Here is a 17,133-nt window from a genome sequence, read left to right as displayed (position 1 = left end):
TTAATGTAACATCTTAATCTGAAAAGTAACTCAAGCTGTCAGATAAATACAAGTATTATATTTCTCTATGAAATGTCATGGAGAAGTATAAAGAGCAAAAACTCATGTAAACTGCAAGTACTTCAAACTCTACTTAAGTACAGTACTTGAATAAATTACTTCTCATCACTTGTGTGTTGTGCACATACAAGAAAAAACCTTTCAGATCATCGGAGGCTCCATAATTTATCACTCTGAAAGGGACCAAATCATTTTTCTTTCGATACTTTAAGAGCATTTTGCTGGTAAAGCTCAAATTTGGGTTAAAGGGTCTGAACACATCTCCCACCTGCTACCTCACATGTGCTGTCTCGACACTAAAAGGCTGCACACAGGAACGAGAACCAGAGCGAGTTTGACAGTAACACATTGTGTCACATTAACGAGAGACGTTGGGAAGTCGAGATATGAGGAAATGATGTAAAACTGATCAGCTTCACATGTAAAGGCTCTGTTTGTATGAACGGAAGTGGCTTTGAGGGCAGTTGCAGATTGGCAGACAGGAAGTAGGCCGCACAGCAGGTTTCATCCTGCTGCCATGGCGATAGCTGCTGAGGGATGTTGCCATTGGTTGCCCCGTGTCCAGAGGCTGACTGATAAATAAAATCCACCACATACAAGACACCAGGAGGTGAATTTTTGCCCCTCAGAGTGAAATGAGAATGAAAATGAACGTCGGCAGAGGAAGTCGTCCTCGACAAAACACACCGACTGACACAGGAAGCGCGGAGGAAGATATCTATCACCTAGGCGATCATGTTCCCCCACACCCCATGACTAATGCTGACGAAAACACTAAACTTACTGTGAACCAAAGTCTGCATTTACGGTTAACGATTTTTCCTGTTCATCATATCAAGAAATGCATTAAAGCATCCTGAAAGTCAGACTATGCACCAAATCCTGATAGTAGCGTAGCCGACAGGTAGTGTGCTGCTTTCTTCTCTAAAAACAGCAAACAGAAGTCCATCACAGAGAGCATGAAGAAGGCTGAGCTTACCTTGAATACTGTGGAGGTAAACTTTCAGGCCTGAGCGCAGCTGTTGATCCGCGACTCTTTCAAACTGCTTGGAAAGTCTGTTGATTGCACTCTGGAGAGATTCATGCCTCTTGATCTCTGCTTTTATTGCAGTGGAGTTGGGCGATTTACTGTTGCTGTTCATCCTGACACATGGATCTGTTGTAAACTGAAGCAAAGTGCTCGCTTCAGCCCATTTGAACTCCCGGCTGTTTGTTCCACGAGATGAGTCCAACTTAAGAAACAGAAGCAGCAGAGAAAGAAGCGGTGGCTGATCGGGGTGTCTCTCTCTCTCTCGCTCTAGACCACAAAAGTCAGCTCACGACAATGTGTGTCTCAGTTTCCTCTGCAGGTTTGAACTGAACGATCCACTTCCTTATTTCAAACTATATTCTTCACTATAGCGGCTCTGACTGCTGTGGTGGCCACACCATTGAAAAGGCGTCTGCGGCTGCTATTTACCCGACATAACATGATCTTCAGCCACCTGTAAAGACTTAATAATAATAAAAACATCAGAATCTGTAACACTGTGATCACAGTTGATGTTTCTGTCTCATGTAGACTGTGACATATCCACTGATGTCAGACCCACAGAGAGGATTACATGATAACTCTACATTTTTAATGCATACAGTATTTGCACTGTCCTCTGATCAGTGACCCATATTTACAGATATCAAAACACATAATACAATGTGCAAAAAGTGTGGTTAGCACCCGGTAATCTCCTGGGTCATCTGATCCTTCGTTAAACTGCCTTTGAATCTGTCCATCACCAAAGCACACAGCACATATTTTGCATCCTGACCCGACCTCATATCTACATCATATCTGCGAAGGCTAACCTTCATTGGCTAGCCCCAATAACTTGATCTCAATGCCAATCTAACATTAGCTTATCCACCAGCCTTACACACAACCTCTTGTAGCAAACACTTTGCTTATCATAAATCAAAAGTCTTACAAAGCGGTATTACACTATGTAAGTTATAATAATTTCTGTCTGTAGCATCTCAGCTAACGTCATCTGCTAACAGCATGCTAGCAACAAAGCACACACTTCTTGCAGGGTCTCCAACTTTGGGTAGCCTACCAGATTTTGATGCCATCATGCATTAATAGCTTAAACACGACTGGAGCCGGAGCTCAGGTCAAACATTTAAGGATGTAGTCCGACTAATACTTATATATTTTCAAATTATTACACAGACATTGACCCAATAAAGGGCACACAGTTCAAGTCAAGTCTCTGCATACTGACCTTACATACCGAGACCTCTCGTCATATCAAGTTAATACAAAGCTGGAACATTGTTTACTAACTTTAAAGGGTAAATATTATATAGGAGCCCTAATTCTGCTTTGGTGAGCATAATTCATCAAGATAATAAACTGGAGCATTATAGTTGAACTGTTTTAAAGCCCAGTCAAAACTTTTTTGGCGATTGCGGTGCTAGTGTTGTCATACTGACCCTGGAAAATGCGTTCATGTTGACCCAGGACCATCATCATGTTGACTCTGGACCATCATCGCCATATTGACCTTGGATGATTTCATGTTGTTGATCCAGGGCCATGTTGACCCTTGCTCATGTTTTTTAATGTTGATCCAGGTTAATCATCATGTTGACCCTGGAAAATGTGTTTATTTTGATCCATAAATATGAGTCGTAGTCAGCTGATTTCAACCCACAGTACATGTTCTTTTTCCTGGTGGCGTCAGTGTATACTTTGTAGCCAAGATGCTTCTTTCAAAGATGATGTTAGCTAAAATGCTAAAGACATAAATGATGCTAACTTATAGTTAACATAGTGTAATATAGCTATATAACATACTGAAACTTATTTTTATAAGATTCATGATTCATGGAATGTTTTCATGCCAAAGTCGTTGCTCAATATTAGTTTTTTGGAAGACTGGTGGATAAGATAATGTTAGATTGGCATTGAGATCAAGTTATTAGGGCTAGCCAATGAAGGTTAGCCTTAGCTAGATACTGTATAATGTACATATGAGGTCGGGTCAAGATGCAAAATATGTGCTGTGTGCTTCAAAGGCAGTTTAACGAAGGATCAGATGACCCAGAAGATTACCGGGCGCTAACCACACTTTTTGCACTTTGTATTATGTGTACTGATATCTGTAAATATGGGTCACTGATCAGGGGACAGTGCAAATACTGTATGCATTAAGTCCAATGTAGAGTTATCATGTAATCCTCTCTGTGTGTCTGACATCAGTGGATATGTCACAGTCAGGAACAGACTACATGAGACAGAAACATCAACTGTGATCACAGTGTTACAGGTTTTCTGATGTTTTTATTATTATTAAGTCTTTCCAGGTGGCTGAAGATCATGTTATGTCGGGTAAATAGCAGCCGCAGACGCCTTTTCAATGGTGTGGCCACCACAGCAGTCAGAGCTGCTACAGTGAAGAATTTAGTTTGAAATAAGGAAGTGGATCGTTCAGTTCAAACCTGCAGAGGAAACTGAGACACACATTGTCGTGAGCTGACTTTTGTGGTCTAGAGCGAGAGAGAGAGAGACACCCCGATCAGCCACCGCTTCTTTCTCTGCTGCTTCTGTTTCTGAAGTTGGACTCATCTCGTGGAACAAACAGCCGGGAGTTCAAATGGGCTGAAGCGAGCACTTTGCTTCAGTTTACAACAGATCCATGTGTCAGGATGAACAGCAACAGTAAATCGCCCAACTCCACTGCAATAAAAGCAGAGATCAAGAGGCATGAATCTCTCCAGAGTGCAATCAACAGACTTTCCAAGCAGTTTGAAAGAGTTGCGGATCAACAGCTGCGCTCAGGCCTGAAAGTTTACCTCCACAGTATTCAAGGTAAGCTCAGCCTTCTTCATGCTCTCTGTGATGGACTTCTGTTTGCTGCTTTTAGAGAAGAAAGCAGCACACTACCTGTCGGCTACGCTACTATCAGGATTTGGTGCATAGTCTGACTTTCAGGATGCTTTAATGCATTTCTTGATATGACGAACAGGAAAAATCGTTAACAGTAAATGCAGACTTTGGTTCACAGTAAGTTTAGTGTTTTCGTCAGCATTAGTCATGGGGTGTGGGGGAACATGATCGCCTAGGTGATAGATATCTTCCTCCGCTTCCTGTGTCAGTCGGTGTGTTTTGTCGAGGACGACTTCCTCTGCCGATGTTCGTTTTCATTCTCATTTCACTCTGAGGGGCAAAAATTCACCTCCTGGCGTCTTGTATGTGGTGGATTTTATTTATCAGTCAGCCTCTGGACACGGGGCAACCAATGGCAACATCCCTCAGCAGCTATCGCCATGGCAGCAGGATGAAACCTGCTGTGCGGCCTACTTCCTGTCTGCCAATCTGCAACTGCCCTCAAAGCCACTTCCGCTCATACAAACAGAGCCTTTACATGTGAAGCTGATCAGTTTTACATCATTTCCTCATATCTCTACTTCCCACCGTCTCTCGTTAATGTGACACAGTGACCACTCATCGACAAGTAGAGTCTGGGTGGGATGGAGTCCCTTCTCATGTTGTTTTTAAGTAAAAAATATGAATATGTAACTTTTGCAATGAATACTTGTCCCTAACAAGTTCACACAGTGCTGCTGATTCAGCCGATCACCACCAGATGTATTTTTGCATTACAGAAACCAATCACAATGTTTGTTTACAATAACTTCCTGGTCTAAAGCCGCTGCGTGATGAAGCTCACAAACAATTTAATTTTTTCCAGGATCAACATGGCAGCACATGACATGCAGTCTGTGTTAATCCAGACCCCAGCACATACTGTCCCTCTGCCTCCACATCAGTAACCTCATTACATCAGTGTAAGTGTATGACACTATATCCTGCATGCTCACTTGTTTGCATTGCCTACCTATTCAGCAGGCTAACTCGCTAACCCTCCAGTACAAGTACAGCACCAGGTTGGTACCAGACTACAAAAATCAAATACTAATGACTTAAAGACATGCAGTTAAAGGATTTTGTTCCACTGTACCAGCAGCACAAAGGACAGGAACTTAAAACTGAAACCCTGTGGTTGAACGGCTCAAAACACAGCGTCGACATGAAGGCTGTCACCTGCGATGTGAGGTCACAAGTAGACGCTGCTTCGTTGTAACAGGTCTGAAAACCACCGAGGTAGACTGTGAAATCTCACAAGTGAGCGACAGATTAGATGCAACAGATAATGTTTGCTCATCGCTCCACAGAAACAGGGTGTGACCGATTAGTTCTGGCTCTCTGAGCTCTCTGAGCATTGGTGGAGTGTTATTATCAATGAATGCTTTGTATGAGACAGAAATGTGTAACGTGTTTAAATTAAGGGTTATTATTTACTCAGCATTGATGGCAATAGGGTCAAATTTATGAGTGAACAAACAACAGGACGTGTCTCTGTCTCTCACGTCTCCCTGATGCATTACTGAGCCTATTGTGTAATCCTTGTGTAAGAGTCCTGTCATCACCACACGCTGCACTGTGCTTACACACACACTGGGACTCCTGCACAAAAGGTTTGTCATTCAAAATACAGGGTACAGCTGTATGTATTATGCATTGCACAATATGACAATGATCCCTCAGATGTGGTTCAAACACTTGTTACCAGTGTAGTTACTTTCAAAATGCAATATATAACATATTACTAGTTACCTTCATTTCAAATAATTATATGACATGACAATATTACTGTCTGTGTAGAGTAATACATTACTTATTACAATACTTTTTAGTTACTTTCCGAAAAATGCCCAAATAACCTCTATAGAACAATTAAATAGCGGAGATATTTTTAAATAAATGAACGTCCCTGGACACTGATGAGCAGGCAGACAAAGGATCAAAGTCTGAGATATTATGAGATAGGAATGAATATTTTTAATTGTAGGCTCAGTCACATGAAACACAACAGACCTTCTATATTGTAGCCTATAATGACATGACAAGATTATTATTATTAAACACACAGATCCTATATTAACACGGTCATGTTGGTGTTGATGGGTTCTTAAAAAAACCAACAAGAAACGCTTCACTTCAGTCGTTAACGCAGATTGTGACGCGTTGCGAGACAAAACTGTAGTAATATATAACTGAAATATTATCAGTAATGTGTTATATTACTCCATTACTGCTAAAAGTAATACATTACTGTAACACATTACCCCCAGCACTGCTTGTTACAAAGACATGTAGTGTAGCGGAGGCACTGAAACAGTAAACTTCTCTGGGAATTTAATAATTATTAGTAAAAAAATGTAAAACTGTGCACAGACCAGCTGTTCATGTGGCAGCATCTTTGCTAAACTGATCACAAAGCTCTCGGCCCTCTGCCTGCTTCATCCAGCGATGACGTAGTTGACACGCTGACGTCACATGCGGCGCGGACGTCATCAGTTACGCCCTCTCCACTGGCCAAAAACATTTGTGTCCAGACGCTAGCGCTCCGGAGAGCCAGACAACACCGGGGTTTTTTAACTTTTTTAAGCCTCGTTCATTAGCCTGAAGCAGCCGATCTTTACGAATATGGTCTGTGGCGGTTTCACCTGTTCCAAAAATGCGCTTTGTTCCCTGAATGTGGTTTACATGGTGAGTGTACAAAATGGATCTTCGTGCTAAGTGTTAGCTAGCTGCATTAGCTCAGGCTAGCCTAGCTTCTGAACGTTAAGCTAGCGATTCAGCTACAGCGTAAACTAATCACTTAATGGTTTCGCCTTTTGCTCCACATGCCTCTGTTTTCACTCCGCAGACGACTGTTGGTATGAACTCAGTTTGGTTTATTACATGTTAGAAAGTTAGACGTTAGCCAAGTAGACAGAGATGTAGAGAGTAGAGCCTTTAGCTTGTAGCTAACCTCACTAGCCTGTTAGCTATCGCCATTATGTGTAAAGAAGACACCGTTAGCTTGAGGCCAGCTGACCTGAAACGTCCAGTGGACATGCTCGGATGGTTTGTCTCTCACAACAAGATATAATCAGCCCGTGTGTTTGTGTCTTTCAGTCATGTGTGTTGTGATTGTCAACACTTGGGCTTCAGCTCAGCTAGCTAACATAAGCTCACCGTGAACAGATGGTTAAACTGAGATCAGAGATATAAAACACCCCTGTTCCAGTGAAATCCAGAACAACAGTCCTGCAGTAGATATTATTTCAGATAACAGCTGTGAACACCGGGAGACAATAGGTTTTATGGTGAACGTTATCTTGTCACTTTGTAACCTCCACATGTGTAAATGAGGTAGTCAACCTTCAGCCAGCCTCCAGCATACAGTACAAAAGGCACTGGAGGCTACTGAAAACATGAAGTGGTCTCAACAAAATGTGAACACTGTAATCTAAGAAAGATTGTGTCCATGCAGGCCTGTTGCATTACATCACACCATACAGGTTTTTCTGTTGTCTTAGTCTGTCTGACTGTGATGACTTGTTGCTTAGTTTTACTGACGTGTCGACCCTGTTTGTTGTTTTTGCCTCTCCTCTGACATGTTTTCAGTGTTGTTGGTAGATAGTGCTGATCTGTCATGTGTATTCATACTTTGTAGAGCTGAAAAGATCTGTTGTTAATAGATCAATATAAAAAAATATACATTGATTAATCATGTAAGTAACTATTTCATTATTCATTCTTTGGGTATATAAGTATTCGGTTCGCAATTTTTGGATTCAGGATTTTTGTTGTTGTTGTTTTTCTGCTAAATGTAGGCCATTACAGTAAAAGAGAAATGCAAAATATTCATATATATTAGTTAGTTTGTCACAAAAAAATGCAGTAGATGTGACCTTGTTCAACCTAACCACCACTAAAACACCCCAAATAACAAAGAACCATGCAAACAATGCAGTAGAGAACCTGAATGCATTTAATCAAACTAAAGATATCTGTGCAGCACTAGGCCGTCCATCTCAACCAAGACCAGAGAAATATCTGTCTGAGTCACACACGAGTCCTGCTGAGAGACCCCCAAACATTCGTCGATGATTACTACCGAAGCTCCAGAGCCCAAAAGTGGTATTCATGTCAGCCCTACATTTAAGTCATACCTCGAGTTTAAATACCTCCCTGGTAGTTCCAGGAAGGGTTGCAACGCCACGTTATGAGATTTTCACGCTTCAATAACCATCTCAGAAAATTTCACAGTTTCACGCTATATGGTATGACCCAATTATCATCAGTTACAGTGGAGAATAAAGACTTTATTGCAATTTCACAAAATATAATGTCTGGTACATCGCTGCAACCCTAGTTCCAGTTTCTCAAATGTAATGATAAGTTGCTTTCTTTGTCTTTAATATTGATAAACCGAATATCCTTTGGGTTTGTGCTGTTGTTCACACAATGAAAATCAATATGAAAATGTCTTTTGAGATTCCCGGAAATTACAGTAGACGTTTTCTGTATTTTCTGGAGTTAAAGGATAAGTTGACCCCAAAAATTAAAAAAATCTGTCATTATCTTCTTCTCCACACGCAGAAGGAAAGTTGAGTGAAGTTTCAAAGTCCACAGATAATTTCTGGAGCTTCACAGCAAAACAGTGTTGCACAACTGAAGTAGGTGGAGACTTGTTTTAAAATGAAGAAAGAAAGAAGCTGAGAAACCTCAGGAATGTTTTGTGTACTCTGAAACTTCACCCGACTTTCCATCAACATTAGGGTTAGTCGAAAATAACTGAATCTTCAGCATTAAGTGAACTTAACCTTTAACGTTTTATTGATTAATTGAAAAGATATCTGTCATATTAATCACACATGGAAATTAATATTAGTTGCAGCCCTAATATAGTGTTATAACATTTTCCTCTTCAGTTTGGTACAATCTATAGTTGAAGAGTCAATGTTGCCGTGACAGCATTGCATCGCTGCTTTGCAGTTACGTAATACAATTTTCTGAGTGGAGGTTATTACTGAAATTAATTGTGAATGCCTCTGTTTATGCACGCATGCTCATAATATTCATGAGGCCATAAAGTACCCACAGTTTACATGACAGAACATAAAACATTTAAGTTTTTAAAATCAGTTTTTGAGGCTTAAACCTCTTGATTGTGTTTGTCTCACTCCCTCTCACCTGCTGTCTAAATTCCTTTCATGCTTGCCAGGTGTACATGTTGTGAAAGCCATGGGAGTTAACCTGGCGTTTCATAGTGCACACTGCGAACCGCACTGGTGAAGTAAGCCGAAAGAGCTCAATGTCCCAGTCGCCTCGCTGCCGAAAGAAACGCATGAGACACGACCCGCCCAGTCAGAAACCTTTGCACCGTGTGCACGTGCCACCGATCAAGTTGACGGCTGAGTCACTCTAACTGTCATCAGTGCGATGATGCTGTAGTTGCTGTGTAGAATGAGGAAGACAGTGACAGCAGTGTAGGGACACGTATAAAGACAAGAAGGACAAACGGTCCCTTCATGACAAGATTAACCTACTTGGGTCACGCTAGCACGCCAACATAACTTATATAATGTTTTGTCCGTTCCCATCAAAGATGGGTTTGAGTAATAGATTTTAACAGATGATTGTGTTATATCTGCAGTTTGTGTCTGCATCTTTTCAAAGTAATCGATTAAAGAAACAAAAAATGTGACAAAACTCAACAATGAACGTGGTGTTTTTAATTTGTTTCAGATGATCTGAACTGGACGCACTGTCCAGCAGTCTTATGACCCGGAGCCACATGCAGAATTTTTAATGTTAAACGCAATTTTTTATTCAGCCTGCTTCACCTGCATTATTAACACTTCAACTTAGAGCTCTCAAAGACATAGCTAGTGTTTTTCAGGGCTGTTTGTGGTGATAACAACTCTGTAATCAGATGCACGCTGCCTCAGCTGACTCTGGTTAACTTCCTCCCCTCTGCTCCCTTCAGCTGGTCGGGCTGCTGCTGATCGGAGTGGCAGCATGGGGGAAGGGGTTCGGCTTGGTGTCGAGCATCCACATCATCGGAGGGGTCATCGCGGTGGGCGTCTTCCTGCTGCTCATCTCCATCGTGGGACTCATCGGAGCAATGCACCACCACCAAGTCATGCTCTTCTTCGTATCCTTGCCCTACCTCGTCAGCATTGACGCACAAGATGACAGATAGTGTGACGCAACAGTGATTTGAAAGTTTTGTTGTTTCATTTTTGCCAAACGTTTGCACAGTTGTTTCTTTGACCTCTTGCTCCCAGTACATGGTCATCCTTTTTATCGTTTTCCTCTTCCAATTTGGAGTTTCCTGTTCCTGCTTGGCGATGAACCGCGGGCAGCAGGTGAGCAGTTTTATTCTGCGGCCATGTTAAATTATCTTATACTAAACATATTCACGCCTGCATAAATAGAGCATCATTGTGATTTCATGTTATTCGTCTTATTTGCTTTTTTAAGGAGGCGCTTCTGAACTCAGCTTGGGGGATGATGAAAAACGAGACCAAGACAGACCTGGAGAGCCAGCTGAACTGCTGCGGGCTGCTCAACGTCACCGCCAGTCGGGCACAGTTTGATCACGACTTACAAAACTGCAACGCTGTAAGGCTCAATCCTATTTCAAATGTTCACCTCTGCGCCTCAGAACAGAGTTTCAAGGGGTAGTGGTTGAAATCTCCCCTTTCATGAAATGGGACAACCCTTCGAGACCCTCATACATCTTCAGTAGTTGTCGATGGTGTAAATGTAAACGGATACGACAGGATATTTCTGGCATGCCGTCTTCAGCTATGGAGACATCTTGCGTTACTTTGGCAAGCCTAGTGTAATCACAATACCATTCATCTGATCAAGTATCAAATTGAAAAGAAAACTGCTTCCTTACCTCTGGCAGTGCTTTGTAGGCTAACAGTAGCAACCTTTGCTCCTACCCTGCCAGTCTGCACTGATATTAGAGGATCGGTACCAAGTGCAGCAACGTTGCTGCTGTACTTAAGTTACATTTTGGGCGTCGTATAACCCCAAAGAGGGAGAAAGCAACATTGAAATACGTCCAAAGGCAGGACTGCCATGCTGAAATTGGCAACAACAATGGAGAAAGTCAATAGAGGCGTAGCCTTAAGTTGCTGCGTAACAAAAACACTTTGTTTCCGTTTCATTTTGAAAATATACAGTCTGCAGTAAATATTGGTTTCACTGTGTATTTCCAGTTACACAATATCTCCCACTGAGAAAATGTGACATAAGCGTTTCCCTCACCCAGAATAAGTTGAAAGAAGGCCTTCCTGTAGTTCTCAGAATAGATTTTCGTAGCTATTACCAGTTTAGCTCACAAGCCGTTGACTCATGCTGCTGAAGACTAAAGGCCTTTCTTCTTTTTTTTGTGTCTTTCACTCCAGTTATGCAAAAAGAAAGGTTTCTGTTACACCTGCGGGGATATGATGCTGAATCATGCAACAGAGGCTCTGAAGATCCTCGGGGGCGTCGGACTGTTCTTCAGCTTCACAGAGGTGAGCGTCCAGACCTTTATCTGCTCTCCTTCCTCCTCATTGTATCATTCTGTCTGTATAATATGTCTGTGAGGGACAAAAGACACTAACTGTCTTCATCAAGATTGCTGTATTTAGCCAAGTGGGTATGTGCACCTCCATTTGCAAGTGTCCACTTCTTGGGGAAAAATCCAATCTAGTTCAAAATTGGGTTTTTCTGAGATTTTTGTGGAGCAAATCATCCAGTAATCACAGGGTCTGAACACACCAGCATTTAAAATGGCAATTTCTAAGTGCCTACAGTGCTGATTACCGAGATGAAGCTATTGTAGATTATTTACTGTGTTGTAACATCCATCCTGTCAGAATCCAGACAGGAGTCAATGGCTGAATAAACTGTGTGAACTATTTGTCCAGTTGGCGACAGGGTTGAGTGAATCTGAACAAATAATGTACAAAATGAGAACAAACTGTCAGGGGAGGAGTAAATGGCACAGTGAGGCTGTGAAGCCAAAATCTCACATCTAGATTAGGATACATGTCCTGATATAGTAAAGTCACTTCATTGAATACTTTAACACATTGAAAGGCTTTTGAAGTCGATGATACGGCCTTTGATTTTGCTGATTGAACGCTCATTTTGATCAACTTAAGATTTATTTACTTCGATGTTTAAGACTTGAAATCATCCCTAAATACTATAATTTTTCTAGTCACGTGATGTAGATCTTCATATCACAGAGCCCTCAATGACTTCTTAAAATGTCTTGTATTGTCTCTAGCCCAAAGACAGTCAGTGTACTGTAACAGAGGAGGACTGAAGCCTGAAAATATTTCCATTTAAGAAGCTTGAATCAGTGAGTTTTGATTTTTAAAAAATCCTTTTTAATTTCTTCAACAGATCCTGGGAGTGTGGCTCGCTGTGCGCTACAGGAACCAGAAGGATCCACGAGCAAACCCAAGTGCTTTCCTATAGTCTGTCCCACGTACACAGTGCAGCGCCATAGATGAAGTTTCAGACACACTGGTACACATAGCATCACGCACACCTAGAGGCAGACACTCAGGCATATAATACAGAGCCACACCAACGACAACAGCACAGAATGGACGAGCGCACGTAGCACCTGACAAACACTGAGAAGCAAAACAAAACACACCTTCACCTGAGACTGAGAAACTACAACATCTGGTCAGAAAGAGCTCAAGCTGGAAGACCTGGACACTCATGTATGAAAGGATAACTTGTGATACCACAAGTGTGGTGGTGTGGTGTCGCGACCCAGCCTTGATTTGAGTACCAGATCTCCTGATTGCCGCCTGCTAGTTTCACAAGCGATGAGACATCTCTGCATGTGTCCTCCGCCTGCACAGACAAACAGCCTCTTTGTTTGTTTCATTCCTCACACCGATCAAATGACTGTGCAGTGCTCGACAGCTAACTTGTATGCACCTAGACATTTTTTCCTCTCGTCTCTAATGTAGTGCCACCACTTTAACAACAAGTATATTCCTCTGGTCAGTGCTATCGGTGATGTGTACAACTGTATATCCAAACATGTCCAGTGTGATGTTGTCAGCTGAGGAGGAAAGAAAGGCTCATACTGGACGTGTGTTGTAAAGTAGTTTTTGAATTGTATGTAAATGTTTTTTTGTTTTGTTTTTTCCAGATGCCACAAATGCCGGATTAACAGGATTAGGAAGCAAGATTAGATTTTAGGTGATGTAGTTGCTAGTCATTCTGGTTCAAATATTTATGAACTGTAACTGAGCCAACTAACTTTTAACAGAGATGTTAGGATGCCAATGGACTGCTGCCTCGATGTTGTAAATAATCTTTTCAAAGTCATTCTTTGCCATGTGGTTGCTCCTCTTGTTGGGAGGTTTGCCTGCATATATGAGGTCTTTGAAGGCCACAATAGAAAGGCGAAGTCCCTCCTGTTCTGTTGGACCATTGTGGGACCTTATTTCAGAATAAATATGTATGGTAGTGAATGGAGAGAGACAATTGTTCCATGAATTACATATATGATGTTTGTCATTTTAAAAGATATGTTATAAACTTCAGAAATTCACAGTTTGTCATAAAACTGATGAAATATAAGACTTAAATATGTAATTTTAAAGACTGCACACCCAGCAATCGTGTTAGTGACGTTAGCTTGTTTAACGGACACCGAAACATTACAGCACAATATGTAAGAATTACTAAGATTAACAACAAAATGTGAAGAAATATTAGAATATAATTTCAGTCAAAGCTACTGAAATTAGCATGCTAACCAGCTAGCCCCAATGATCTAAGGCTCCTGTGTTAGCGGTGTTAGCACCATCACTCCCCCATTGCTCCGAGTTCACAGTCTGGGCGTACTTGAGTCAGCAAATTGGACCTCTTAGCTACACGGCTAACTGAGCTAACTAGCGGTTCCTCTGGTGATATGCTGCCCCCTGTTTGTTTTGAGTATGAATTCAACAGGTGCCCAGTTTTTACATACTGTGCCTTTAAACCTTGTCGAGCTGTTCGTGTATATTAGCTCGCTCACAGACTAACTCTCCTTTGACACAGCTGCAGTTGTCAAAATGGCCAGATTTCTTGTGATTTCCATCTTTTTAAATGCTTTTTCTGTGCTGATGTGACGGCCATTTTGGCATTGCTGACGTATATCGTGTTGAGAACAGTTTCACAAAACTAGACTACTTCTGCAACTTTCTTGATTTGCAAATGTATCTTTTTTAATTCACAAACATATGTGTGATTCATGGCACAGTTCAAATGGGATCATAAATGCATCTTCCATCGACTACTGTACATATTGTTTCTGAAATAATGTCCCATGGGAAACACCAGAGGAGCCGGGACCTCGCCTCTCTATGATCCACTCCCTCCTGTATTTACTCTGTTCCTTTGTGTCGCACAGTGATGTTGCTTAGCATAGATTCTGGTTGTAGAGAAGTGGATTCAGGTACGCATCATGACCTCCTGTGTAACTGGAAGAAATCTCAAAAATGTAAAAAAAAAAAAAAAAAAGTAATAATGATAATGTTTGATTTCAGGTAATTGGGTAAATTTGGCCAAAACTGCTCATCGCTTAAACCCAATTTTGTTTTATAGTGTTAATTGTGAAAATGTGCTTTTGGTTGCAACATTTATTTTCTTTTTTAATATTTTGAATTTCTTCTGTAGAATAATTATGTTCTCTGTTGCCATCAGCTCCTTTTCGTTCATCAGTGTTATTAAATGCTTTGTAAAAAAAACTTGTTAAATATTTTCAGGATCTATTTAAGTTTTCGTTGGATGATGCACATGATAGCCTCAAGTTATGTTAAGTTTTTGATGCCGAGCTCGATGTTGGTCATTTGATGAATCATTGCTCATTAATTCTCTCTTTTAAAGATGTGTTTTTCTCTTTTGAATTGCTTTTAACTTAAAGGACTAACACTAACTGTAATTATATTGTCTTACTTGAATCTGTCGGCTGATATGGATTACCTGCTGCTGGTTTGGAGTTCTCGCTGGTGTAAAAAAAACAAAAAAACAAAAACATTTTGACAGATCTTAAGCATTATTATGCCATATATTACACCTCACTTTGAATGTGTGTGCACTTGTTCTTCAATTTATCTTGATTTTTTGAGACCTAATTTTCCAAATAATAAAACCTCGATTGGAAACTGCTTCCCTTGACTCATTGTTTTCAGTTTCTACAGCGGGGTCCAAAGGTCTGAGACCACGTTTGAGATTTCTTACATCCAGAAATAATCAGAAAGTTTGAATGTTCAGAAATTAACGAAGCTTTGAGAAGTCGAATTGTTATTTAAAACAAAGAGGGTCTTTATCAGTGTCAAATCTTGGCTAGACTAAAGGTTTCTAAAGGGGCAGTGCATGTTACTCAAAAAATGCTTTACAGAAACTGGATCAGTTGCATCCAAAGCACGATCAGGCAGACCCAAAGTGACCCGAATCAGTTTCTAAAGTAAAGAGGCTCAGATGAAACAGTCTTCATGACATATGACATGTGAGGCAATGTAATGGGTCGATCAGATGTGGCCAGGCTGGATGAATATGTAATATTATGTATGCTGCAGGTGTTACAGTTTACAGTTTGCTGATCACATCTATCATTCGATGGCCAATAACAGTTTTCCTGCACGTGTTGTAGGCAGCTGCTCAGCCTTAGTTTGAGCTACCTCGCATGCTACGTCCTGGGTTAAAAGTTTGAGCTGGAGGTGCTGATGGAGCGCAAAGCAGCAAATTATGCTTTTAAAAAGGGATTGGGACACAACTGTCCATTTAAAGTAGTTGTGGGGACATGTCCCTAGTGTCCCCAGAACACTGTTTGAAGCTAGCAAGGAGGCAAAGAAGGGTCCTGCAAATATAAGTAAAGTAAGACAATGAAAAATGTTTTATTTTCAGTTTATTCAGTCATGTTGAACCATCAAAGGTTATTCCTCTGCTGATGAACATTTCTGCAAAACTGCAGAGTGCATCTGTAAGCACCTCCAACTATATACCTAAAATATTCTGAAAAAACATTTTTCACAAAGATTCAACTTTTCACTCAAATTGTTGAGATGATATCATTTGTATCGAAACAAATGCGAAGTAGACGTTTTTCAACAAGTGGTCTCAGACCTAATGATGGTATTTACCTGTTATTGTTTAATTATTATTGTTAGCACTCTGAATTTTGTATTACTCTCATATAACTACCTCATATCTCCTAATTTTAATTTTTATATTCCAAGAAATAACATCATGATAAGCAAAAACACCAATTCAGAGACATGTCAAAAAAATGTTCTTTGGCACAATTTCTGTACTTTTATTGTTTATAATGGTTGATTGACCTGTATAACCTTTTAGCTTAGGTTGTACAGATTTTGGGGATATGAAGCACTTGAAGATACTCAAGTATATTCAATGAGGGCCAGTTTGCAGCTGCTGTGAATTTACACCGTCGGGGAAGAGGACAGAGTTGTGGTTGTGATGGCACTAAAGATATGACACCTCTCACCACATGATGGCAGTACAGAGTCTGTGCAGCTGCCATTTCTTTTTTACACCACTGACTGTTATTTCAGCCTGCTCTTATATGGGTAAATACCTCCAGACAAGCAAGGAATTTGTAAACAATGGTGGCTTTCTCCAGTGACTGCTATCACGAGGATTGATTGCGAGTTGAAGGTGGATAGCATCAACGTGGCAGCTATAAAATTAATTCACTCAGGCAGTAGGTTTTGATTCCCTGTGATATTCCTTCAGAAGCCATTAATCCCTTCAGCTGGGATGGGTCCAGTGATGTGGGGGTGGGGGGGCAGAGCAGAAGGAGAGCTCAAGTACACTCTGATAGGAGAACAGAGACGACACACGATGAAATTATCCTGATAACTTTCAACCAAGGTTGTCCTAAATGAGGATAAACTGCTCCTCTGCCCTCGTCCTAATGGCCCGTGGCAGACTGTCACCATCACCGCTGCCCCCCCTTCAAGAAAAGGCGTGACCTAATCTGTGGCGTGGGTGCACCCTGCCAGGGAGCACCTGCGGGTTCATTTTCCTGAGACGCAGGAACAATTATGTAAGTGAAATGTGCCTGGTAAGGGCTTTGGGTCTTGAGAGTTTCCGGTGGCGAAGGACCAGCATTTTTTAGAAAACTGCACCACATATCGCATCCCCTATCCTGT

General features: G+C 41.1%; 2 protein-coding genes across 5 annotated transcripts in view; one reads left to right on the top strand and one right to left on the bottom strand.

Moving 5' to 3' along the window:
* The window catches only part of agap2 (ArfGAP with GTPase domain, ankyrin repeat and PH domain 2), a 49,944-nt gene that overhangs the window by 27,142 nt on the left and 5,669 nt on the right, over window positions 1–17,133 (bottom strand). For 2 of the 3 annotated variants that reach the window (XM_084366567.1, XM_084366568.1), the window contains exon 1: window positions 1,040–1,336. The exons of the other annotated variant lie outside the window; for it this stretch is intronic. In XM_084366567.1, coding sequence (XP_084222693.1) covers window positions 1,040–1,202 — 163 coding nt within the window. In that variant the 5' untranslated portion in view covers window positions 1,203–1,336. Of the gene's footprint in view, window positions 1–1,039; window positions 1,337–17,133 lie in introns of those variants that run through there. 3 annotated transcript variants of the gene reach the window in all.
* Window positions 6,469–15,126, top strand: tspan31 (tetraspanin 31). Of its 2 annotated transcripts, XR_014623559.1 has the most exons (7): window positions 6,469–6,655; window positions 9,927–10,094; window positions 10,228–10,308; window positions 10,424–10,564; window positions 11,362–11,472; window positions 12,353–12,478; window positions 13,122–15,126. XR_014623559.1 is itself a non-coding variant. In XM_084366720.1 (6 exons), exons 1-6 carry the CDS (start codon window positions 6,593–6,595, stop codon window positions 12,425–12,427), a joined length of 639 nt encoding a protein of 212 aa, XP_084222846.1. In that variant the 5' UTR covers window positions 6,469–6,592; the 3' UTR covers window positions 12,428–15,126. The 2 variants fall into 2 exon arrangements, 1 of the variants encoding a protein (XP_084222846.1); XM_084366720.1 differs by having other exon boundaries at window positions 12,353–15,126.

The sequence above is a fragment of the Pagrus pagrus genome (genome assembly GCF_965226575.1).
Source record: "Pagrus pagrus genome assembly, chromosome: 11".
In the NCBI taxonomy this organism is placed as follows: domain Eukaryota; kingdom Metazoa; phylum Chordata; class Actinopteri; order Spariformes; family Sparidae; genus Pagrus; species Pagrus pagrus.
This window is presented reverse-complemented; position numbering and strand designations above follow the sequence as displayed.